Source organism: Suillus subalutaceus (genome assembly GCF_016647625.1).
Source record: "Suillus subalutaceus strain FC151 chromosome Unknown DFJ58scaffold_197, whole genome shotgun sequence".
NCBI classification, from domain to species: domain Eukaryota; kingdom Fungi; phylum Basidiomycota; class Agaricomycetes; order Boletales; family Suillaceae; genus Suillus; species Suillus subalutaceus.
The window spans coordinates 22,201-44,786 of record NW_024540446.1 but is presented as its reverse complement, the minus strand read 5'-3'; the positions used below and the strand labels follow the sequence as shown (position 1 = coordinate 44,786).

Sequence of the window (22,586 nt, the reverse complement as noted above, 5' to 3'; positions counted from 1 at the left end):
AGTGCACTCAAGCTCGGAAATGTAACACCACATCTAATGATGGTATGATTAATTTACTTTTCCGGAATCACATCAACCGAAATTTTTTCGAGAATGGCAAGGACCGAACATGAGACTAAGGGGAGGCAACAACGAGGACATTAAAGTTATATGTCGTTGGGTTAGCCTCAAAAGTGAAGTTTGTTGCCTGCAGATCGATGACGGTCTGCCCTCCTCGGGTTAGTGTGCCTTGCATGGTCCCGCCGGGTTGGATGGGTACAGCTAACTTCGAAACGCCGGCCGGGACGTTGAAAGTTTGTGATTGACTAGATGATGTCGAGAGTACGACTGTGGCAGGGGAGGTCGCTAGGACCACGGCCCAGACATTGTCTGAAGTCTAGATTTATCGTACTTGAGATAAGCACCCTGATATCAACGAAGTACATACAATCTGGTAATTGGTTGGTGGTCCAACCGGGTCATTTGACGCAGAAGCCAAGGCAGAATGTGGACGCGACCACATTACGAGCTGGTCTTTGGTCGGAGTGGGGTATGTTCCTGTCTTGAAGGCTGCGGCGTAATAGGACGTTAGATTGAGCCAGCCTAAAGGACCTAAGTTAGCATCGGATCATCATCTGCATAGACTTGAATGCGCACCAGTGTGATCATTGCCATCGACCCATGCTTGACTCATGGGTTGGTCTCCCTCTATCGGACCAATATAATGCGACTCTCCGAAATCATTCCAAGAAATGACTTGTACGAAATCTACCTGGTCGCGAATATTGATCAACGACTCCCACCGAGTAGTGTACAAGTGATCATCGCTGAGGTAAATCCACTACAGGAGCCTTGTGAGTATTCGCAATATGTACGACGGAAGGGCGACTCACGTTTTTGTTGTAAGTTGACGGGCCATAATGGGTGAAAAACCACGGAGACACAGCTGCCATGTACGATTGACCGCCACTCATTGCAGCCAAACTCGAGATGTATGTCTCGTCCGGACTCGTTGACCCGATGACATTAGACAATAGAGAGCTGACGGTGGAGGATAGACCACTAGCGATGTCTCCAAGTAGACCAGGTATGGACGATACATATGAAGTCGTGACTTGAATTGGCCATCCGGAATTCCACTGAGAAAATTAAATTTATGCAAATTGCGATACTGGAAGAACTTACGTTGAACATGCCATTGATCACCCCACTGTAAGTATTAAACTGTGATGGATCGACGAAAAATGATGGCACAAAATGAACTGCGGAAGATCCTGTCAATTGTTGTACGAATTGAGTAGACCATCCAGAAACGACGGATCCCTGTCCAAAAGTGCAAGTTTCGCCAGAGAAAGTTGAGGCCATAACGCGGCCGTTGTAAATCAACTGATTTGGGTGCGTGGCATAGGTAGTTATATAAGTACGAAGAATTGCAGCATCGGAAGCTGTGGTACAAGGCAAAGAACTGTACGAATGAGGATTCGCTGAAGAAGATGAAAGGGATAATCAACTTACGACATATCAAAGGACATGAAAAGCTTGAACCCAGTTCCAGACTGGAGAGCTGCTTGGTAACTATGAATTTGCTGAATCAAGAGTCTATTGCTCAGTTAAAAACACAGGGACTTACGCGTTGGCCACCTGCGAAGGCTGCCAAGTATCCACTCCTACATTCAGAGCAAAGCCATCGATTCCACTGGAATGTGCAAGAATGATGTCCGCGAGCCAATTATCCACGGTATAGGGGTATGAGTTTCCGACCATGAAGTGTGAAATAACATATTTTGATGATACAGAAGGAGAACTTGTACTGGTGGGCGCCTGTGAAGTCGTCGTCGTAGTTACCGAAAAGGAAGAAGTAGGTGTCATGCTGGAGGATGGTCCAGCAGACGAATTGAGGGCACGTAGTACAGGCTGTGTCCTGACAGCAGAATTGTGGTTCCAACGGTTTATGTGTCGGACAATCCCCAAGGGAGAAGCTAAGGAAAGAGCGACAAAAGAAAGAACAACGAGTGGAAAGTGCACGAGCATTGTGGCTGGTGACACCAGAAGTCAAACGAGTGATAGGAAGCGACTGTAGGGTTGATAAAGAGTTTGCGGCACGGCCGCCACGATGCTGGAACTGATCAGAGAGTGAGAGAGAGAAGAGATGTGGGTTTGGACTCATTTCTTATTATATATATGATCATCGTTTCGGCGCTTGATACTAACCAATGGACAAGGAATGTCACAAAAACAAGCTCAAGCTCAGAACAATGACAACGCCGCGGCGGTCCGCCAAGCTTATTGTTCCATGTGACTCATCACGTGACCTCCACAATGCGAAGCCTTCGACTTGAAATTCTTGAATTCGGCTGACCGACTCTCGAGCAAATTAGCAAAAGCGATGGCTCATCCAAATCTCAACGACGGCATGGTTATGCCAGGTCAAGTGAATTCAACCTATGTGTTTTTATCGTTGAATTCTTCATCAGGCACAGTTATCAGCGCACGTTTAATTTATAGTGAGATGCCGTACATGGACCCGCGCGTGTTGACCATTCTCATGCATCGTAGCATACGGACAAAGTTAATGTGCCTGGGAACAAGCAAATCAACGCCTCGACCAATCACATCACTTGTCGTACATACAAGGGTCATGGTTCTAACGAACGATTAGCCTGGCCTAGGTGAGAGTGCAATCACCACTTTGGCCTGCGCAACGCGTTCTTTTGGTGTAAGGTATTCTTTCCTCTCGCACCCCTCACGGTCTGCAGGTCCTCGAATTTCCTCTTTGCATATCGTCGCGCTTCTGCATCATCGACTAATTCATCGACCAATGTTCTCTTGCGATGAGCACGAGGAAGGTTGTCCGTACTTGCTGTGCCAAATGGCGTGTTTGTAGTCACAATGGTGCCAATCTAAGTCGAAAAATAAGCCTGTGCGATATGATAGATCGCGTTAGAAACCTACAGCAAAATGTTTCGGGAGTCCTTTGATACCCTTCCCGTCGCCATCTTCTTTACGGTAGAAGCGCTTGGGATCAAGTTGATTGCGCAGGCGAAGGGCTTCAACTTCACGATGCAATCGAGGCAGATCGGCTTCAGCGGGTGCCGGAAGGTCAAACCAGCTTAGACCAGCAGTTTGATTTCTCATCTGAAATAATACACGTCCCTGAGTCCTTCAGTTGATAGGATCATAGTGAAACTCACAGCTTTTCGCTGTTTTTTAGTTGCTATTTTTCCAGTAAGCGTTGGTTTTGGAGGGGGTGCAGGAGTAGCGGTTCCAGAGGTGGCTGCTTCTGCGCGCTGTATGTCTGGGTCTCGTACAGTTGCGGGGGCGTCACGTCGATCTTTCACAAATTCAAAATATGCAGGCGGAAGTTCCCCAGGATCCAATGGCGGCAATGGCCTGTAGCGAGACTCAGCAAAATGAAGCATGTTCTTCATAACATGCAGTACTTCTCCGATTCATCACCATCCAATTTGATAATGTCTTCTCCAGCACCAAACGCATTTTCTCGGAGTGCCTTTTTCATGTTAGCTGACTCTCGAGCATTTGATTTTGCTTTGTCCAAAAGAGACTGCAAGTATTCTTCAGTGATTTCTTCATCGTCCGAGTCCGAATCCGAGTCGCTATCGGAGGATGAATTTGAGCTGGAGCCCGACGAAGAAGAGCTTTCTGACGCCAGGTCGTCGAAAGAGATGAAGTCATCTTGGGTAGCTTTTTGTTTCCCTTTCTCTTTCGCTGCTATCGTGTTTCTTGGAACTGCTGCAAGCGGGATCGACATAATAGTGTAATGTAGAATTTTATATTTGCAACCTAACTAGTCGGCGATAGGACATAGTGCGTTGCTTACATAATATCACCCATTACCCGACGGGTGACCGGTGTCTCTCGGTATGGCGGTTCCAGCGCTAATGGAAAACTACTAGCACACAGCTTGTCACGGTTATGTTCACGTAGAAATCTATGCTCGGCGCGAAAAAAAGAGTCCACCGAAGACGAACTAAATGCATTCCGCAGTCCGGGCCTACTGGAGGGCATAAAAACTGATGATGATCCGTAGAAATCCACCGGCGACGTTGATAGCTCGTTATAAAGCGATGTGACACGGCATGTAGGGCGAACTCGAGACTGACGAGCCAGTAAGATGTGTGGCGGACAAAGATCGATCTGGGAATGCTCGTATGTCAGATAGCCTCCAGGGGTTAGCATGGGAAATAGCAAACGCACATTGCAATCGCCGGTGAAATGACAAGCCAGCGTATATCAAATTGGAGAGGGATAACGCGGAATGAACTCGACTAAACACTGCAGTTGACGCGATGTGAATTGAAAACCAAATGTGTATCGCGCCGTTGGCACCGAGGGAAAGAAAAGGATTCAAAGTCAACAGTGACGGCACTTGCCTGCTCTGAATTAGCATCGTGTCAAACATAATTTTTGTGGCACTGATCGAACGGGTGAAGAATGTAGAATGAGCTTACATACAAGGTACAAACGCGTGCATCCGGTTGGGAGTGAATAATTTGCGTGGTGTTTTAATTTGGTGCAGATCTACCGTGATCTAGAAATTCCGGAACTCAATCTAGCGACCCCCAAGGTCTTTGAAGTTTGAGGGTGGTACGCGCGAGCCGAGATATCTGCAGTTGGAGAATTCAAAGCGGCGAAACCTTGAAATAGTACTCGCCACGCGGTCTAGGCGCAGAACACCTATTGTAAGAGATGACCATTACAGATCTATCGAGCTTGAGGCGTGGATGACCAGCGCCAGCGGTGTCGATGATGGCGAGTAGTCATGACATCGCATACCCATTGCACTTGCGTGTCAAGAAAGGCTCCCACATGGACCGTAGAACAAAAGGGTTTGACTGCCGGGAGGAGATTGAGATTACATAGGATCGAATCGTGTTATAGGATGAAGCTGAAAGTTCAACATTTCGTTGCACAAACATGATCTGCTGAGGTGCGATTTCTGTATACTTGAAGTAAATAAAACGGCCATTGTCACTTAAATCCTCAATGACCGGGCATTATTTCAAGACAGGCATCATGATTCATTTAGAACGTACAACTGCTATACCATTTTTGTCGCATCCAAGGACGTGCATCCACACGTTTGCAACACCATCTTCTTCGCATCCAACTTGCATTCCATTGTCCTTCAAGACGATGTACTCTCTTGCTGGGGTCTGCATGACGGCAAGAGCCGGATGCAATGGTACACCTTTTGGTGTGATGAAGTGAACGCTCTCAACATGATGGTGGCTATGAAGGAGTCTTGAGAGCACTGAGCCAAAATACGAAAGCGCTGCTTACGCTGGTAGGTAAAGGTTTATCTTCGGTGCTCCGCCTCTGATAGCTGCAAAGGTTCCTTGAGACGGTAGACCTGCGTATTCTTGCGCCATCTGGTTAGATGACATCCACTGGCCACTAATGCTGTTCGCCGACTGTCAATATGTTCCGAAGTGAGCCATCTCATTTAGTAGATCACCTATTGGCAACCACACACGCCAGGACATATCGCTCAGCGACCACCTTTTTAGATAAGCCGACATTGCCTTCACCAGAGATGCGGCGTAGCCAGTGCCTGCTTATTCCTCGGTCATATTCCTCGTAATTCGCCCACCGAAGGTTTTCTGAGATTAAGTTACGTGGCCCAGCAGAAACGCCAGTGTGAGACGACAAGTATCTTGACCAGTCGGCGCGCAAACCAGAGGAGTAGACTTCAAGTTTAGGAGTGTTGAGTGCCCGGCCGATGACTTCGCAAGTGGATTCCAGTACGTAGAACTCGGATAACGAATTTCTGTCTCGAATCGTGATGGCCCAGATCTCACCTTTCACAACTTCTTGGGCATCTTCCACAGTATGTTTTAGCCACGCCGATGGATCTCGCTCATTCGTCCCGACAGAGAGCGTGAACCAAAGTCTTGTGAGGATAAATCTAAACTTAATGCTCAACAGTGCTTTGTCCTCAACCAAAAACAGCATACCTCAGCGCTACGACCACCTGCTTCTCGTCATCTGCGCTCGTCCAGAGACGTGCAGATAGAGGATCTATTCCAAGCGAAGAATGGTACCTTCCAACCCAAGAATTTCGGAACGCATGTTTCCAGAAAACCATTTCGTTCTGACGCTGACGCAAGTAGGGCCACATATTTGTTGTGTTTTGTGGATGGCGCTTCATTATTTGGTTTAGACGGCGACCATGATACTTCTGAGTGAGTATATGCGCGGCAGAAAGGTATACTATATGAGACTGTCGTTAGAGAAATGTCAAACCTCCGGATTGTATCTTACCTGCATATCGAAATGTCCGAGAAACCAGGGTGCAAGTCTGGCGATCTCGATCCGTGAGCGCAGCAAGGATTACTGCCCAGCTTTGAACTCGTTTTCTGTCGGATAGCTTAGGCGGAAGTGTAATATTCATTAAGGATGGTATCGAAATGGGGGCGGCCTCGAGGCTAAAAGTATCTGGGGATGTAGAAGTAATTTTGTCGGTCCGGTGGTCGTTGTAGGAGACTCGCTGGGAGGTTACTGATGTACCATCAATAATCGGAGTTGTTGTGAAAACGAGAGGTTTGAATCGACCTTGAAGTTTTGTTATAGACCCTTTCTGGACGAGGTTGATATTTCGAGGCTGAGTGATGATAGGTACTATGTTTGATGAAGCGCTAGCACTAGAGCCATGTGGAAGATGACTAGCCGCCGCCGAGGATTCGGTGATAAAAGTCAGACCAGTACTTGCTTTGAGGGTTCCAGTAGCCATGGGTGACTCCGTGGAATTTGAAGAGGAGGTGGCATCACAGATAGATGCAGCATTCACAGGAGAGGGTTTTTGTCTCTTCGCAGACTCAAACATAGCAGAGACACGGGGCCGTTTCGTGCTCTGGCTCTCGTTGGAAGCGTCAGGGCTTGATGCAGCGACAACCGTTGGTGATGCATGATGGTTGGCAGCTGGGTGATGTACCGGACCAGACACCGGCAGTGCTTTGCGTAGGGCAGATTGTTCTGCGGATGTGGCGGTAAGGTCTTTGTCTGCTGTCTGTATATTGCAAGTATGATCGAGAGCAGTAACTCCAGTGGAGCGTGCAGGAGCTAGGCCAGCTGGGTGGCCTGTGTGTCCCGCCGGTGCTGTTGTTTTCGATATTGGTTGGATCGAAATCGCAGGCTGAGGCTGAGGGTCACCGCGGGCAGCATTATTACCATGATTAGTTAATGTCTGGAGCAGAGCAGCTTTCCCGAGTTTCGAATACCCAACAATGCGGAGTTCTTTGCATAACACTTTGAGCTGAGGGACCGTGAGCTTCGCGAGGTCGCCTGCTGTCGTATTAGACATGCTAAAGTCGTCGTGTACTTCGTTAGACTTTGTTAATCCGGGCAGTCACTAGCAGCTGCCAGTGTTACCGAGTTGGGCCCCGATAAACTGGCTAGATATGCTACTGATGTAACTCAGGCACTACCATATGGTAGGTACCTGGTCAGCTCATTGAGCATATGAAAGGTACAAAATCACGTGGATAAATGTTGTTGATGCGTGGGTAAATCACCAATATTTGAATTTGAAATGGTTCAGCGGACGGCGACACCCTAGGGTTAACATTCCGAAGTAGATTAGTTGAGCGCTGAAATTTCGAAATCTAAACGCATCAATGCGTTCAGGACTAGTGTGCATGGTGCCTGTACGATTGGCTATGTGCATTATCAGGTTGTTTTTCACCAATACGAATTTTTTTTATTGTATTATTGTATTTGTTCACTACTACATATGTACCATACATACATTTCCCGGGCTACTAACTGTTGTCCGTCCTCGTCGTTACCCTTAACGCGCCGTCGCCGTATACATCCCTTCCGAGTCACTGTCGTTAAATTCTAATATTCTCCGTTTTACCGTTACCGTGCTCATCGTCGCCATCCACCAAGCACGCTTGTGCTGGCTATGCATAGGCAGTGGAGTCGAGAGCGATCCTCCAGAGTAGGCTGAATGTCGGGGTGTGTTAATCTTAATTTATGACATTGATCATCAACTCACGTAGTTATCTAAGTTCTAGTAGTTGGAACGGCAATTTTTACGTCCCCTGCTTTTTGATCCTGATTATCAGATTATCAGACTCCAAGAAACACAGACACAATGGTGTTTTCTACACAGCCCAGTGATTGTGCATGTAAAGTACCGAGGACACGTTCTGTCCGATCAAATACAAAGGTAAGGAGACAAAGGAGCGTGTGAACTGATGCAGACAAAGTATCGTCAGAACTACTACTGCAGGCCAAGTTGTAGAGTTCCCAGGTACCCTAGCTTTGGCGACTGGAACGTTCTTCAATCATACTGTACCTGTGCAAGCTAGCGATCGAAATTCCCATAAAACCAAGGTTTGCAAAGTGTACGATATCTCGGGACGAAGATGACGGGCCTCCGAGGACATCTAGGTGACGCTAAACGATGTCAGAGATATGCTCGTACCAGGATGCAAGCGCAATAATTTTTTGGTAGTGATGGAGCATTACGAGCGCCGGTTCCATCTGGATCTTTCCGAGGGGCCAAGTACTGGGAACACGTGAGTTCTTCATTTTTATCAGAATGCCAGTGTACACAACGGATTCTTACGTTCATGCATGATAACTAAACAAATTTTCACTACCATCGGTACCATTATTGTGGGTAAATAACCATGCAATATTGAAACCCTTAGGATCAGAGTGAACATTATCACTGTGGATCAAAGGGCATCATCAGGCACCTCGAGCAGGGGTAGGTGCGGCGGAACCATATCTTCTATACAGTGACTTCAACCTACTTGCAGGCAAGCGTTCGAGGCAGAGTGCATGCACTCGCACTGTTGCCAAAAAGCAATTTACAGCCGCCAGCGACGATATTGTTCTGTAAGGCGCATTCGCTCTCATTGCGACTCGCAGGGTGCAAATCGAACAACGTTCATGTTGTGGTGCCAAGGTAAGTAATAGTTACTCGCACGATTCAAGTCCAAATCTGCAGTGAGTACGGTAAATTCCGTTTCTCACTCGATTGGCGCTCGCCGTGAGAGGAAGGGTTTGAGCTTCAAAGAAGTGTCTTCTTTCTATTTGGTCTGCCTAAAATTACCAATCGCGCTCGAGCATCGTCGTGGATGCGCCGCGGCTTTCAACTCTTTCGTACTGGCTCTTCCGAGTCAAGCGTACACTCGATTTCCATCCTCTCCGGATCGGCTGCATCCGCTGCTAGGCCGCTGAAAATAAATATCACTCCACACGCGCATGGATGTTTTTGATTCTAGATTAAGGTACTTGATCGGCCTCCTGTAAATGAATGTGGCTGCCAGGCCGCTCGAAGGAACACATACCAACTTGTTGATAGCTTCCTGTGCAAAAGGCACATGACGGGTTTTTCGTGTGTTGGTAAGTCCCTCAATAGTAAGTATCGATCGTAGCGAGCGCTACTCATCATCGCAGGTTTTATCACAAGTCGCCGTTCCCTGCTGTTACGGTGCCACAGGCGTCTGTTACATGTTCCCAATATTACACCATCATCATGATAGGGCCCTGAGGTCACATCCCATGTTCTTCGATGTGATCGGTTGCTAATCTATCCATCTCTGCCACTCTCCGTGTGGTTGACTTCTGCCAGTACTTGGCTCAGCCACGCACCATATCAAATAATTCTTGCGGTGGGTTGACGGCAATAGGTATCAATGCATCACATCTCAGTACAACCTGTGGTTTGTCGTGCACTCTTCTTGCGTTACCCTAATCTCGGATACAGGGGGGGTGTCCAATTTTGCCATCTTTTCCCTTCATTGCAATCAATCACGATTCGATCGTTTAGCGCTGTGTAAATGTTATGTGTTTGCAACAGCAGCTGCGCGCTTGTATTTTGCACTTCTCGGGACGTGTTCTGAAAAGATGAGATGATTGTTGCATCAAGAACACCGCGGTGACTTTATTCGGTTCTTTGCGACTTAGGGTGACATACATTCTTACCTTATGTCATTTTTACCAGTCCTCCGGTAAGGACGCGCATAAAAACTCTCACATACATCCGAGTAGTGTATGTGTACTCGAAGTGCATCTTGACCAATAGTGCGCGGTTATCGTCGCACCTGCAGATTTTTTCTGTTTGCTAAGCAAAGGCTTGACGCATTCCATATGCCTCAGAAATGATATGGTCAAGATCCCTGACACACATGGACTACTACCACAGCCCGAATTACTTCTGTCACATCCGGATATTGTGACTAATGCAATGAACGGCATATCTTGTTATAGAACAGCCAGGATGCTGAACGCTTGTGCTTCTCTCATTCGCCCTCTCGTTGGGTACATGCCAAGGGTATATAAGTCCGATAAATACGCAATATAGTACGACTAAAAGCTACAAGGCATGTGAACCCGCGAGACTAATTAAGTTATATACGCTACAGATGACTATTCAGGGATTCCTCGAATTACGAGGTGTGATCTGATTTACTCCCATTCTTTATAGTATGGGACTTGATCGATGTTCGAGTGAATGAGCGACCACTGCGCGGAGAAAGAGGTCTGTCGAAATTGTGAAGGGGTGGGATGAACCAAATTCCAGTCCCCCCCACCACCGACGACATGGTGGATCTCTGCCTGAGGATGGCCTTGATACTCTAGCATCGAGCTTGTCGCCGATGTGTCTGATGTTGGGCTACTGTTTCTTGTCCACTGGCATGGTGCAATAGCGTTTGTCCATGTTTCATTGTTGGGCATTGCAAGAGGTTCTATGAATGTCTATGAGAACTCGTCGCCGACTCGCGACCCAAATGTGCGTACCATAAGACGTGTGGGACCCCTCGTCAATTTCATAGGATGATTCCGACGAAAATTCCAAAGGTTGGAGTGGCTCATGCCTGGAAATCGCTTCATGTTCTTTCGACAACTGTTGCAGCAGTTCTGCAGCTGTGAAGGGGATAAGTGACCATGCAAGCGAAACGTGTATCAGAACAACAATACCTTTCTTCAAGGTTTCGCGCCTGGTCTGGGGAGTTTCCCCTGTCACTGAGTGAATCACTAGGCGGAGTTCCTGGAACCCGTCCCCCTCTTTGACTCGATATTGCCTCTGCGATGCAATTTTGCTTTGCTTCGCGGGACGCTGGTAGCTTTGCGTACCGCGGTAGAGCTGCATATTTGCAATCGATCGCGCAATAATGAGTCTGCATGTGGGGCTAGAAGTCTGCTTTTATAGCATCCTCTGCCCCGCCACGCATATTTCGTAAGCTCTGTGTTTTTTCGGATTACTAGACCTTGCCCAAAGGAATCTCACCTTACAGTGCGGTTCCCGATCTAGACTTGAATCAGGCGGCCTATCGATTTTGCTTCCACTAACTATAATAATATGCGGATCAAAACCACCTTCTGTGCACAGACGCTCATGAAACTAAGACCTCGCTTACGTCTCCACACGGTCAATGCACCCCGGCGAGTGCAAGGTTTCGTTAGATCTTTGGGTTGGACCGTGGTGATTTAGACATTTGATGACAGGTCTATCAAAATGAAATCGGAGGGCATCAATGTCACGTTGCCCCGAAAGTTTAAAGTTCGTGTAGATGCTCGTGTTCGGGTGCGACCCTCTTGCAATCCGCCTGTGTATGTACTACAGTAATGCATCGGTGGTAGAATCACAATGCCGAGACATGATGTCATACTTAAGCGGGAAGTTTTTCATCGATTCCGGTATAATCGCTCCTTCATTTTGCTACAGCGAACAGCATTTATAGAGTCAGCGACCCGGAAGTTACCGTGACTGATCATTGACAAGGTCAGCCGTGGGACACAAATGATCGCTGCAATGCGTAGTACTGAAGGCTGTCCTGACCAGTTATGGGTTATGGTACGTGAATGCACTGACGCTTAGCGCTGATTTAGATCTCGATGATAGGCCCGGAACTACTCACCTATCATTGGACTATTTCAAATTCGAACACCGACTATGTATTGTTCCACTATCATCGATCCTGGCTATGCATTCATTTTTGAGACATACAAGGACGATGCTTGCTTCAAACTACCCTCTAGTAATGCGAACATAGGCACATAGACTGTCATAAATGCTATACTCATGTAATTCAACGTAAGTATCTTTGATAACTGCCAATCCCAAGCACATGGACTTACAGCCGCTGTCGAAAACAGAACAAAGCTTGGAGCGAAAGCAATGCCTATTTTTTACTGAAATAGGCAGCTATGATCGAGCAGCCTGATTAGAGAAGGATGTCTTTCGCACAACAATGATCCTATGGCCACCGACGAGCATTCAGTAGTATGTGAATGGGAAAGTTCAGAGTGAGACTTTCGGAACACTGATTGTTTGTGTCCCAGGTGTGCTCTTGAACATGAAATCGAGTAAGGACCAACTTATTTATCCAAGCTTACATGAACGTAGATGGCCAAAAACATTATCCATTTATTCAGCTCCCACTTACCTCCTACTATGACGTCAGTGTATTGACCGACGGTGTATCAACCTGGCATGACGCGGCTCCGGCGAGCGAAGCTGCACCGTGACTGGTGACCATTACCATGAATTCAAAGTGCTTGGTCCAGTAAGTGCACTCTTGGCTTAGTAAAGATCATTTAGATGCTCAGCACAACGATGCAAAAAAGGACATTAGGCAGTTCCATTAGTGCTGTCATTTTTTTTGATCTTCGGTGATTCCCAGCGGCGTCCGCTGGGGCCAAGCCCTCCGGTGGACACTACCTACAATATCCAGGTTCGCGTTCTGTACGTATCTTTGTCCGTGATGTGATGTCTATGCTGTACAGCGGTCCCGGCTTGCGCGAGGACATTTAGGCCTCCTTCAGGCTCTCGATGTGATAATGGGTGTTGTCACCATGCTCCTTCCATTCCTTCTCGTTTTCCTCCGGGGGATGTGCTGTCATGGTCATTCACGTTGCCGCACCCCCGACATACAAGGAGCAAGCGCAGTGCGCACGCTTGATTTATTCAAGCCGAACATTGATATTTACAGGAATCAGCCGGTGGCAGGGCCTTTGACAGTCTTCGAAATCGGAGACAGTCAGGAATGAATCTCAGATTCATCAATAGTAAGCTCCGCCGCACTCCAGCGACGAGAAATTCAGAATACACCGCTCTTCTTAGAACTTCGAACGTGGTGGGAGTAGAAACCAAGGCGATTGCCAACAAGAGCAACTACAAGATGATGGTATGAAAGCGTAAAGCGTGTTGCTGTTGGGAAAACCGGGGATGCATACTATGCTGCGAATTTTATTTCGCAATCCAGAAGCAATCACCTCCTTCCTCGACATAATTTTGTAATATTTGCGGTAGCATTAAACGGTTGATATCGATATCTATCATCCTATGCTCAACGACTTCCTTTAGTGCAAAGTGCAGCCTGGTGCGGCAGGTGAATTTCTAGGAGAACCTGACTGGCCTGGAGAGTCCTTTTAATGAAGGTTTAGCCAGTGACAATCCGCGATCTGAATATTGATATGAAATGGTTTATTTTCGTACAAGATCTCGATCGTAGAGCAGTTTTAGAATCTTACATAGGTCTATTTCGTAAGTTGCAAGTGACAAACTCAATTTGCAGTTTTTTTTACGAGCAATATACTGCAATATAATTAGGTACCTTGAGGAAGTTGCTTTATCTCAGGCCCAATTCCAGCAGTAGATAATCCAACTGTATTTACGGTTTTCCAGACATACGGAAGATACATTTTGGTGGGTATTCTAATATGTTGAGATCGTAACTAGTCAGTCCGTCATGTATGTCTGGTCGGTCGTGGTGCAGCAATATAGAACGTCGTACAAGCGGTCATCACAAAAGAGCAGTAGAAGATTGGTAGAAGATATAAAGAACCAGCTTCGCAAGGAAAAGAAAAGAAAATAGGGAAAATGAATCATTGACTGCGTATGACGACAGTGCCTCGACATAAGAGGCCTTCGAAAGGTGTCGAGATAGCAGGCCGACGGTCCAGAATTTGTCGAATCGTTGTGCCATACATCCAGGCAGATCTCCTGATTGCACAAATGCAACTGTGCCAGCCGATAAGTCGTCATGAAGGTTTATAATAGATGGTCGTGAGATACTGTAGCTTCATGGTCAGCAATCGTGATGGATGCTATGATACGAAAATGTAAACCTTCGTGCGATATCGTGTAGTATTACCCACGGCCAAGACACCATTGCGAATTGCACTGGTACTCAAGTGGTGCAACACAACATGAGATGGAACAGGGAGAACGCTAGCGTCGTCGCTGAGCCCAGGACCATCAAGACCTAACCGAGTATGCGCAGGGGCTGCCAGATGCACGCTGGTTACATCCGTGCCGCTTGCCGTAGTAATAGGAATTGTAGGAGCTTCTAGTTCTGTAGTTCTGTCTTCCTTGTGAAGCTCACGAGCAACGGTGCTCGTCATTCCCAAAAGGGATCGTCCCTGTCGTCGTTTGCTTTCGCGCTCCCTTTCACGTTCACGTTCCCGATCACGTTCCCTGCCCCTGTTCCCTGCAGGAGATTGCCCAGGTTTCGCATTCAGTATCAGTTTATCAAGATGCCGTGGCAGTCCAGGGGCAGGTGGAATGTTGGGAGTAGGGACATGTTGATAAGGTGTCTGGTCGTACTCGGGACCAGCTGAATACGCTAAATAGGCTTCTTCCTCCCGAGCAGCTGCCATAAGCCCTGCAGGGATTTCATCCGTCCACTTTGCAAACATACCCTTTGGATCGCTTGAAGATGTATCCATAATGGAACCGTGCGTAGAGCTTGTTGTTGACCAAAAGGAGTGTGCATGAGGGTGTGGGTGGCGCCCCGATGTAGCAGGGACAGCAGACGACACGTGGGGTGGAGTCAAGCCGGAAATAGGAACAGCGACGTAATTTGCAAGACTACCTTCATCATCAACGGCAGTAGGCAAGTCATCTGCTACTCGCCATTGCTCATCGACGATGAATCGAATATGATGAGTACCAGGCATGAGTGGTACCAATGCAGACCACGATTTGTCGCTCGATGGATCACTATGACATGTTGTTAACAATAGGGCGAAGGCTGCAAAATAGATGACGTACTCGGGCTCCATAGGCAGACGACCTTTCCAATCATCGTCTCCAGCACGAACTAAGACTACGCTCTTCCCACCACCATTCCATGTAATCTTCACAGGGACAGGTTCTTTTGGTTCCTCATGTGATTGATTTGATAGATTCATCAGTTGGCCATTCTCCCCGTCGGTGTCAGCATTTGCCGATTTGGTTATATCCTCTTCTGCTTTGTGAAGGGCGAGTGGGATGGTTGAATGCACGGTCTCTTGAACGAAACCAGATGGATCAGGTTGTTCAGATGCCTCAATCTCACTTTCGGCGTAGAGCTCTTGCATACGAGGCTGAGCAGATTGATCGCGCAAAGGGAAAGAATGAGTGGAATTATACTGCAGGGGTGCGCCTCTGAAGTAAGGGCTCCCTCGCGGGCGGTGGCTATGTTGCACCGGGATATGCGTAGATGGAGGGTGATCCAAGAGAAGTTCTGCCGAGTAGTTTCCCGTATCAGTAACTCTGTTTGGGGCGCCTTTCAAATCCGGCCGACGCCCGCGAGGGGAAGTGCCTGTATTTGAGGCATTATTCATTGTCCCATTGTTCAAAGCAGGAATCGGAATCGGGATTGGGGAAGTTGTTCTCAGTGGTCGACGGTAGGGTGATAAGGGGGAAGAATTCCCAGAGTTGTGGTATGATGCTGCTGGTGTTAGGGAAAGTGATGCAAGATCTGGAAGCTCGAGCGATTTTTTCTTTGTCCGTAACGAGCGATGAGGTTGATGGGGATTGGGTGATGGTGAATGTGAGGGAGCTTGTCGACGCGCAGATGAATCAATTCTTCTGCTCGGGACAGGTGAGCGTGAGCTTTGATTGGTGTTTGATGCGGTATTTCCCATCTCACGATGATGGCCGTTGTTCGTTGACGACGTTCTTTTCGTCCTAGTCGTAACAATTAAGCTCGATGGTGTCAAGACTCGGAAGAGGTGATACAATGTTTATTATCAAAAGGATAAGTCCCGATAATAATAATAATAATAATAATAATAATGATATTTATATACATACAAACTTTGAATGCCATCATCCGATTCATTGCAAGTACTGAGTCTGTAAGACCACCGTTGGTTCACCACATCCGAAAATTCTTACTGAAGACTCCAAACATGAGTGGAGATGCATCTCCTACCTTACCGCTCACCCCAGCATCTAATGTTGTTGTCGAATCGAGCTCTTGCTTGACCATCCCCGAAACCAGAGACGGATTTTATGGCTATACCGATGAGAAGAGCCTCCAACAAGTGAGATAGTATTTCCCGACAGACATGCATTGGACTCATATCTTGAATGATCAGATGGTGGAACACAAATGGGCACAGCGTCATACTTCCGACGTTGCGCATCCTCAGGCTGACAGTACATCACTATCTGCCAGTTTCACGTTGTCTTCTATTGGCGAAACCCCTCAAATTCAAGCGACTGAAGAGTTACATCCGTCTCATTTCTCTGACGATGAAGATAAAGAACAGATTTCGGATGTTCAGCGCCACAGTTCGTCTTCATCTGACGTGTCTAATCTGACCCCTCAGGTTATATGTTTCTACAGTGGATACCATAATCACCCCAGAGCTTGCACGTGTTGTCCAGTCTTTTCAGAAATGCCTTGAGCTTCGCGATAAATATATCACGAAATCTTTACAGAGGCTGGGAGATAACCCCAGAGACCACGACGGTGTCTTTCATGGCGTGGCTGAGGGCCTGGCGGACGTTTCTGGGGTCAAGCCCGACGTTAACCAATCTTTAGCGGCATCCCAGAACAGCCCTCACGAGCCCTGGGTCATATATCCGAAGCCTCCTCCACCTCACTGGCACTTTGCGGCGAAAGAAACGGTCATTAGCGCAGATGGTCGCGTTACACCGGACGACCAATTCGAATTCTCTCAATGCCAAATACCCGGTAATCATGAGTGGGTGTTTGAAATAGATGACAAAGGCGTATATCAAATATACACGAACTCTGATGGTAATTCTGCTCCCTTTCTGCCATAGGAACTCGATCCAACCGTGTTCCCAGCAGAAACCAAGAAACCACTCTTCGATATACCCACTATCAGAGAGTACTTCGTTGATCTAGACTATGTCCTCGGAGTTATCTCCGATGGTCCAGCAAAAAGTATGGCATATCGTAGGCTCAAGTATCTGGCGAGCAAGTTCGAGATGTACAGTCTCCTGAACGAGTTTCAAGAATTAGCTGACATGAAGGTGCGTGGAGACTATCGAGATTCATCACAATGTTTTTGAGGTATTCGTCTGCAGAGTGTGCCGCACAGGTGCTTCCTCCACTGTACGTACAAGGTGATGGGCTGATTTAAGCGATTTAAGGGACTTCTACAATGTGCGAAAGGTGGACACGCACGTCCATCTAGCAAGTTGCATGAACCAGAAGCACCTCTTGCGGTTCATCAAGTCCAAGATGAAACGCAGCCCTCATGTTTGTATGAATTCACCTGTGGTATATCAACTACTCAGACGTTTCGCTACTTTAGGATGTTGTTATCTTCCGTGATGGGACAGACTTGACGCTGGAACAAGTGTTTCAGTCGCTCAAGCTGAGCGCATATGATCTATCCATCAATACGCTCGACATGCACGCCCACCAAGATTCCTTCCATCGGTTCGATCAATTTAACCTGAAGTACAATCCGATCGGCGAGTCCAGGCTGAGAGAAATTTTCCTGAAAATAGATAATAAGATAGATGGTAGATACTTCGCTGAGATCACCAGAGGTATGCTTCGTGATGTTCTCTCTGCGTCATTCTGACATGTCACAGAGGTCATGAACGATGTGGAGCAAAGTAAATACCAGGTACGAATGTCCTACTTGCGACCCTCGGAGTATTTATCATATTCTTAGAACTGCGAATGGCGTGTCAGTATTTACGGTAGATCCGTGGATGAGTGGGACAAGCTTGCGAAATGGATCATCAACAATGATTTGTTTTCGCACAACGTTCGCTGGCTCATTCAAGTTCCTCGACTGTATCAAGTGTACAAGGAGACTGGTGCACTCGACACATTCGAAGAAATCGTCATTAGTAAGTTCTTCTTGTCTCATAATTTCATCCATCTCGACAATGTACTGTGATTGTAGATGTCTTCCGCCCACTCTTTGAGGTCACGAAGGATCCAAAGTCGCATCCTGAACTTCATGTATTTTTGCAACGTGTCGTTGGCTTCGACAGCGTGGATGACGAATCTAAGGCGGAACGTCGATTCCACCGCAAATTTCCCTTTCCTCGGCTCTGGGACTCCAAGCAGAATCCTCCGTTTTCTTATTGGTGAGTGGGGACTTATCTGCATTTGTTATTCATCAATTGAACATTGGATGACAGGATGTACTACATGTATGCAAATATGGCCAGCTTGAACCACTGGCGAAAAGCACGAGGGTTCAGTGAGTTTCATTTCTGTGATTGCCTCTGAGTTTCCATCAATGAAATTGACTGCCACGCAGACACGTTCGTATTCCGACCTCACGCCGGTGAAGCAGGAGACACGGATCACCTGACCGCGGCCTTTCTTACATCTCACTCGATTTCACATGGAATTCTGCTTCGCAAGGTCCCCGCGTTGCAGTACTTATTCTACCTGAAACAAATTGGGCTAGCTATGAGTCCCTTAAGCAATAATGCGCTGTTCCTGACCTATGAGCGCAACCCGCTTCCTGACTTTTTCAAAGTTGGGCTTGAATGTGAGTTTAAGCACCGATGATCCATTGCAATTCCATTTTACGAAGGTAAGCCCCCGACTCTGATGCACCGTTGTTGTCTACTCACTCGGACACTGGTAATAGGAACCACTACTAGAAGAATACAGTGTTGCAGCTCATGTAAGATGTTTACAAATCACCAATCCAACATTTACTGATGACTGACCTACATGACAGATCTACAAGCTTCCTCAAAGTTCACTAGCTGAGCTCGCTCGCAACTCTGTGATCCAAAGTGGCTTTGAGATGGAGATCAAAAGGCATTGGCTCGGTCAAGAGTGGTATCTACCAGGCGCTGCAGGCAATGATATCCATAAGGTACACGAACTGTTCCCGTATACTCGACTTATTTATGTACTCACCAACCGCAGACAAACGTGCCAAATCTTCGGCTAGCATATAGGCACCGCATACTACTTGACGAGCTTGCGATGATCAAGTCGCAGCACTCTACGTAGTCAAGAGCTCGATATGGCATCATTTGGTGATAGTGGCATTGGACCCGTATGATATATATCCCGTTTTCTCTCAAACAAGTGTAACTATGCCTTCTCAAGGTTCCAGATATAGATGTGCTTTTATAGGACATAGTTCCGGTATTCCTGATCTGGAGCTGATCATCTGACGAAGAGAACTGTAGGTTCTAAGACCAAGGAAAAGTTGATAGAGGCGCCTCCCAGTGAGCTGAATTTGTCTGTGTATGTGAGTCGGGTTGTGAAGCAGGAGTGTCATACGGGGCAGGATTGAGTCGCGCCTGCACTGTTGTACGAACGAGCAAGTACTGATATAGATATATCATAATGAGACTCAAGGGATTATCGATGGCGGTTGTATACTCATTCAGCCTGGCGGAGTGGGAAATCAAAACGCTGTGCCGGCCCACGCCGGACTGTCGATCAACGTTCGATCAACTCTACTGTCGATCCTCCCGCCAGGTACTATCATCTCCGCGGGACGAGCTTGCACGTTGGCAGCTGTGGAACACAAACAATGATATCAGAGCCTCCTGCTTGTGATATCGATGGCGTTTCAGCTAGGACCATCCGATCCGAGTCAGACAATACCAGATTGGTGCATCTGTGCCAGCTCCCGGAGGTTACATAAATCCAGCCATCTCATGTTTCATTCTAGTGCAGAATTCACGTTCCCCTTCGAGCCAATAATACCCCAGGCTACGCAGATTTTGGCATAGTATCTCTACAATCGTGAGCGACCGCATCGCCCCGTCCCCCATATAAGTTATAACGCATATTCCAACTCTCTCGTTCGTGACTGCTCGATACCATGTCAGACGCCGACGCAAGCGAAGTATCGAGGAAGCCAAAGGTCCTAGTTGCAAGCTTTGACGGTACCGCAGGGTTATATGATGCGATGGTGAGGCCCCGAAAAATCATACACACAGATCGCGAATACAGAGACTAATACATCATTCCGTTAGAATACGAATGTCGTCAAGTTCGTCTCGTTGTTAAAGAAAGATACGGATAGCCAACTCTGCTATTACCAGGTACGTGCCCGGATAGACTCCGGCGACTCTACTATGCGATCGCGAGTTCGCATTGCAGTAGCAAGGGAACTCAAATCCACTCTTGTTATACAGGCTGGTGTTGGAACGTATTTAGCTCCTGGAGTGGTTTCCCCCATGTTCACTTGGCTCGCGAAGCTCTTGGATGAGGCATTTGCATGGTGCGTCCAGTAGGCTGAAATGAAGGTCGACGTTGCTTGAGTATATGCAGGTACCTGGACGCCCATGTCATGGAAGGTTACGGGTTCTTGATGGATAACTACCAGCCTGGTGATAAGATTTGTCTTTTCGGTGAGACGTTCGCCTTGGCAGTACGTCAGATTCCACTGAACTCGAGGCAGGCTTTTCTCGAGGAGCATATACCGCACGTGCGTTAGCGGGAATGTTGCACAAGGTCAGTTGTCGTCGATCGTAGATGCTTCCCTTAATAAGACTCCGTCGCAGGTTGGGCTGCTTCCGAAATCCAACGTCCAACAAGTTGGCTTTGCCTACGATGCATATAAGCAGACTGGTGTATCAGCAGATGCGCTTGCTGCAGGATTTAAGCAGACGTTTTCGCGTGACGTCAAGGTAGAGTTCGTAGGAGCCTGGCGAGTTGTTCCTATATCCAGCTACCTACAACTAACTTTTCAGTTTTCAGGGACACCGTACAAAGCACTGGGGTGCTATGGAGCCGGAGCCTGCCATTCACAGATTCTAATACCCTGATCAAGACATTTCGACACGCTTTGGCTCTCGACGAGGTCTATTAATCCCGCTACCCACTTAACTTGGTGCTGACTCTCTTCAATAGCACCGCGTTAAATTCCAACCAGATCTTTACCATCGGTCGCAGACAGATACACCTGATCCGGATTATTGCAAGGTGTCAAAGTTATCCGAAGTTATTGCAGCTTTGGAAGACAATGTTTCCGATGAAATTGGTTCGTCGCGGAATAAGCTCCCTCAAGTTGTGAAACGTGCGAAGAAGTTCGCGGGGAGGCCGAAGTTTCAACGGCTGAAGCGTGGTTTCGCCAAGACAGTCTTGCGCCAGCGGAGCCAAATTGTCGCTGAGAATCCTGGGGAAACTACCGTCGTCAAGGATCAGACAAGTGTGGAAGTGCTTGACATTCCTGACATAGAGCCGACACCGCCACCAGATGTTATGGAAGTCTGGTTCTCGGGATGTCATAGTGGTAAGCATCCACAAGTTTTGCTAATTCTCTTTCTTTGAACACAGCATGGACAGACATAGGTGGCGGAAATGTTGACAACTCTGTCAAGGTCTCATTGGCGCAAATCACTCTTCGCTGGATGGTCGAGCAGGTCATCCTCTCTGAATGTGGCATCGTTTTTGATGAGGAAGCTCTTGAGCGTGCCGGCATGCCATTATCAAGCTTTCCTATTCCGCAAACGCCTCCTGCTACTGAGGATCCGACTGGCGAGTCACAACCTATCGATGCTGTGTCGCCTTGCGCAGAAGCACCCTTGCCCACCCCTTCTAGCCCTCCCACTGATCCCCCCACTACACCCTCACCCCCAACTCCCCAAACTTGCGATGCTCTAGCTCCTTTGTTCGACGAGCTGCAGCTCCAGAAGGCTTGGTGGCTTCTTGAAATCATGCTCCTTCCATTTGCATGGCAAGACGCGCATGGCAAATGGCACAAGAAATGGAGGTGAGCTACTTGTTGCTGCGAGGAACTTATTTAATTATGGATGGCAGCTTCCATCTGGGCAAAGGTCGTGCTATTCCCTTCCAGCATCCCAAATTTCATTCATCCGTCAAGGAGCGGATGGACTATACGCCCTTGAAGTATGAGCCACGAGCGATATACCAACACGATCAAGTGGTTTTTGTATGATGACGACAACGACCGGACCTCTGCGACCCGTATTGATGCCCATCCACGATAGAAATCTTTTGAAACCATAACGCCCTGAATGATACTATTAGCGTTGCGCTATTTGCGTGAGTAATGCCTTGTAATATTCCGAGACTTCCGTAGGACTTGTTTATAACCCGCTTTATGATTGTGATAATGATATGTTCAGGCCGCGTCGGTATTTTGCGTTTCGACCATGCATGCTGCGAGTCTCAGGCGATGCTGTAATCTGTAATCGCCTCTAGTTGTGCCGGTCTTCGATCGTGGAATTATCGCACGTTCGACCAATTGGATATCTTCGTTGATGCATGCGGCTTCCAGGGTTATATGCACCGGACGCCACTACAACTTTGAAAGAGGGTTCAACGTTCAATCCAGATCGGGAGCCCCTCACGAATCTGTCCCAGTGTAAGTGTGCAGAGGAAGTAGGTGTACCGTAATGTCTGGCATGCATGTGG

At 47.5% G+C, this 22,586-nt stretch overlaps 7 protein-coding genes across 7 annotated transcripts; 2 read left to right on the top strand and 5 right to left on the bottom strand.

The window, feature by feature from the left end:
• Positions 1 to 115: 115 nt before the first annotated feature.
• DFJ58DRAFT_719115 (glycoside hydrolase family 71 protein) lies at positions 116 to 1,848 on the bottom strand (the record flags this gene model as incomplete). The annotated part of the gene is made up of 7 exons (XM_041384570.1): positions 116 to 376; positions 428 to 582; positions 637 to 820; positions 873 to 1,118; positions 1,165 to 1,444; positions 1,495 to 1,554; positions 1,610 to 1,848. The coding sequence occupies 7 exons, from the start codon at positions 1,846 to 1,848 to the stop codon at positions 116 to 118; spliced, it is 1,425 nt and encodes a 474-aa protein (XP_041236983.1).
• Positions 1,849 to 2,426: 578 nt separating this feature from the next.
• On the bottom strand, positions 2,427 to 3,755 carry DFJ58DRAFT_818652 (Fcf2-domain-containing protein). Its single transcript, XM_041391877.1, has 5 exons — positions 3,420 to 3,755; positions 3,171 to 3,369; positions 2,932 to 3,114; positions 2,611 to 2,879; positions 2,427 to 2,557 (listed from the first exon to the last, which is right to left on the bottom strand). The coding sequence occupies exons 1-4, from the start codon at positions 3,746 to 3,748 to the stop codon at positions 2,661 to 2,663; spliced, it is 930 nt and encodes a 309-aa protein (XP_041236982.1). The 5' UTR covers positions 3,749 to 3,755; the 3' UTR covers positions 2,427 to 2,557; positions 2,611 to 2,660.
• A 1,158-nt stretch (positions 3,756 to 4,913) lies between these two features.
• On the bottom strand, positions 4,914 to 7,288 carry DFJ58DRAFT_865181 (uncharacterized protein; the record flags this gene model as incomplete). The annotated part of the gene is made up of 6 exons (XM_041394151.1): positions 4,914 to 5,229; positions 5,281 to 5,400; positions 5,456 to 5,917; positions 5,955 to 6,210; positions 6,262 to 6,999; positions 7,150 to 7,288. Coding segments are annotated over 6 exons (1,926 nt in total), but the record flags the coding sequence as incomplete, so codon positions are not given.
• A 3,134-nt stretch (positions 7,289 to 10,422) lies between these two features.
• Positions 10,423 to 11,107, bottom strand: DFJ58DRAFT_865167 (uncharacterized protein; the record flags this gene model as incomplete). The annotated part of the gene is made up of 3 exons (XM_041394150.1): positions 10,423 to 10,703; positions 10,756 to 10,881; positions 10,936 to 11,107. 3 exons carry the CDS (start codon positions 11,105 to 11,107, stop codon positions 10,423 to 10,425), a joined length of 579 nt encoding a protein of 192 aa, XP_041236980.1.
• A 2,506-nt stretch (positions 11,108 to 13,613) lies between these two features.
• On the bottom strand, positions 13,614 to 15,951 carry DFJ58DRAFT_818643 (carbohydrate-binding module family 48 protein). Its single transcript, XM_041391876.1, has 3 exons — positions 15,014 to 15,951; positions 14,089 to 14,962; positions 13,614 to 14,034 (listed from the first exon to the last, which is right to left on the bottom strand). Exons 1-3 carry the CDS (start codon positions 15,868 to 15,870, stop codon positions 14,002 to 14,004), a joined length of 1,764 nt encoding a protein of 587 aa, XP_041236979.1. The 5' UTR covers positions 15,871 to 15,951; the 3' UTR covers positions 13,614 to 14,001.
• Positions 15,952 to 16,061: 110 nt separating this feature from the next.
• On the top strand, positions 16,062 to 19,340 carry DFJ58DRAFT_818641 (AMP deaminase). The gene is made up of 13 exons (XM_041391875.1): positions 16,062 to 16,272; positions 16,327 to 16,522; positions 16,578 to 16,994; positions 17,046 to 17,233; positions 17,376 to 17,462; positions 17,518 to 17,772; positions 17,887 to 18,067; positions 18,124 to 18,310; positions 18,365 to 18,426; positions 18,487 to 18,723; positions 18,857 to 18,861; positions 18,919 to 19,059; positions 19,113 to 19,340. The coding sequence occupies exons 1-13, from the start codon at positions 16,138 to 16,140 to the stop codon at positions 19,197 to 19,199; spliced, it is 2,178 nt and encodes a 725-aa protein (XP_041236978.1). The 5' UTR covers positions 16,062 to 16,137; the 3' UTR covers positions 19,200 to 19,340.
• A 312-nt stretch (positions 19,341 to 19,652) lies between these two features.
• Positions 19,653 to 22,581, top strand: DFJ58DRAFT_818638 (uncharacterized protein). The gene is made up of 10 exons (XM_041391874.1): positions 19,653 to 20,115; positions 20,180 to 20,248; positions 20,342 to 20,427; positions 20,478 to 20,557; positions 20,608 to 20,660; positions 20,711 to 20,856; positions 20,907 to 21,009; positions 21,060 to 21,441; positions 21,495 to 21,921; positions 21,969 to 22,581. Exons 1-10 carry the CDS (start codon positions 20,026 to 20,028, stop codon positions 22,105 to 22,107), a joined length of 1,575 nt encoding a protein of 524 aa, XP_041236977.1. The 5' UTR covers positions 19,653 to 20,025; the 3' UTR covers positions 22,108 to 22,581.
• The last annotated feature ends 5 nt before the right edge of the window (positions 22,582 to 22,586 follow it).

What these genes read in the sequence shown, in the direction of transcription:
- DFJ58DRAFT_818652 (XM_041391877.1), bottom strand. Translation starts at nt 3,748, where the DNA reads ATGTCGATCCCGCTTGCAGCAGTTCCAAGAAACACGATAGCAGCGAAA. An exon ending in GATGGTGATGAATCGGAGAA is followed by an intron (nt 3,370 to 3,419) that starts GTACTGCATGTT and finishes GTCTCGCTACAG; the next exon opens with GCCATTGCCGCCATTGGATC. An exon ending in CTAAAAAACAGCGAAAAGCT is followed by an intron (nt 3,115 to 3,170) that starts GTGAGTTTCACT and finishes GTATTATTTCAG; the next exon opens with ATGAGAAATCAAACTGCTGG.
- DFJ58DRAFT_818643 (XM_041391876.1), bottom strand. Translation starts at nt 15,870, where the DNA reads ATGGGAAATACCGCATCAAACACCAATCAAAGCTCACGCTCACCTGTC. An exon ending in CGTCTGCCTATGGAGCCCGA is followed by an intron (nt 14,963 to 15,013) that starts GTACGTCATCTA and finishes AACATGTCATAG; the next exon opens with TGATCCATCGAGCGACAAAT. An exon ending in CTACACGATATCGCACGAAG is followed by an intron (nt 14,035 to 14,088) that starts GTTTACATTTTC and finishes ATGAAGCTACAG; the next exon opens with TATCTCACGACCATCTATTA.
- DFJ58DRAFT_818641 (XM_041391875.1), top strand. Translation starts at nt 16,138, where the DNA reads ATGAGTGGAGATGCATCTCCTACCTTACCGCTCACCCCAGCATCTAAT. An exon ending in AATCCTCCGTTTTCTTATTG is followed by an intron (nt 18,311 to 18,364) that starts GTGAGTGGGGAC and finishes ATTGGATGACAG; the next exon opens with GATGTACTACATGTATGCAA. An exon ending in GCGAAAAGCACGAGGGTTCA is followed by an intron (nt 18,427 to 18,486) that starts GTGAGTTTCATT and finishes ACTGCCACGCAG; the next exon opens with ACACGTTCGTATTCCGACCT.
- DFJ58DRAFT_818638 (XM_041391874.1), top strand. Translation starts at nt 20,026, where the DNA reads ATGTCAGACGCCGACGCAAGCGAAGTATCGAGGAAGCCAAAGGTCCTA. An exon ending in CAGGGTTATATGATGCGATG is followed by an intron (nt 20,116 to 20,179) that starts GTGAGGCCCCGA and finishes TCATTCCGTTAG; the next exon opens with AATACGAATGTCGTCAAGTT. An exon ending in TAGCGGGAATGTTGCACAAG is followed by an intron (nt 20,661 to 20,710) that starts GTCAGTTGTCGT and finishes ACTCCGTCGCAG; the next exon opens with GTTGGGCTGCTTCCGAAATC.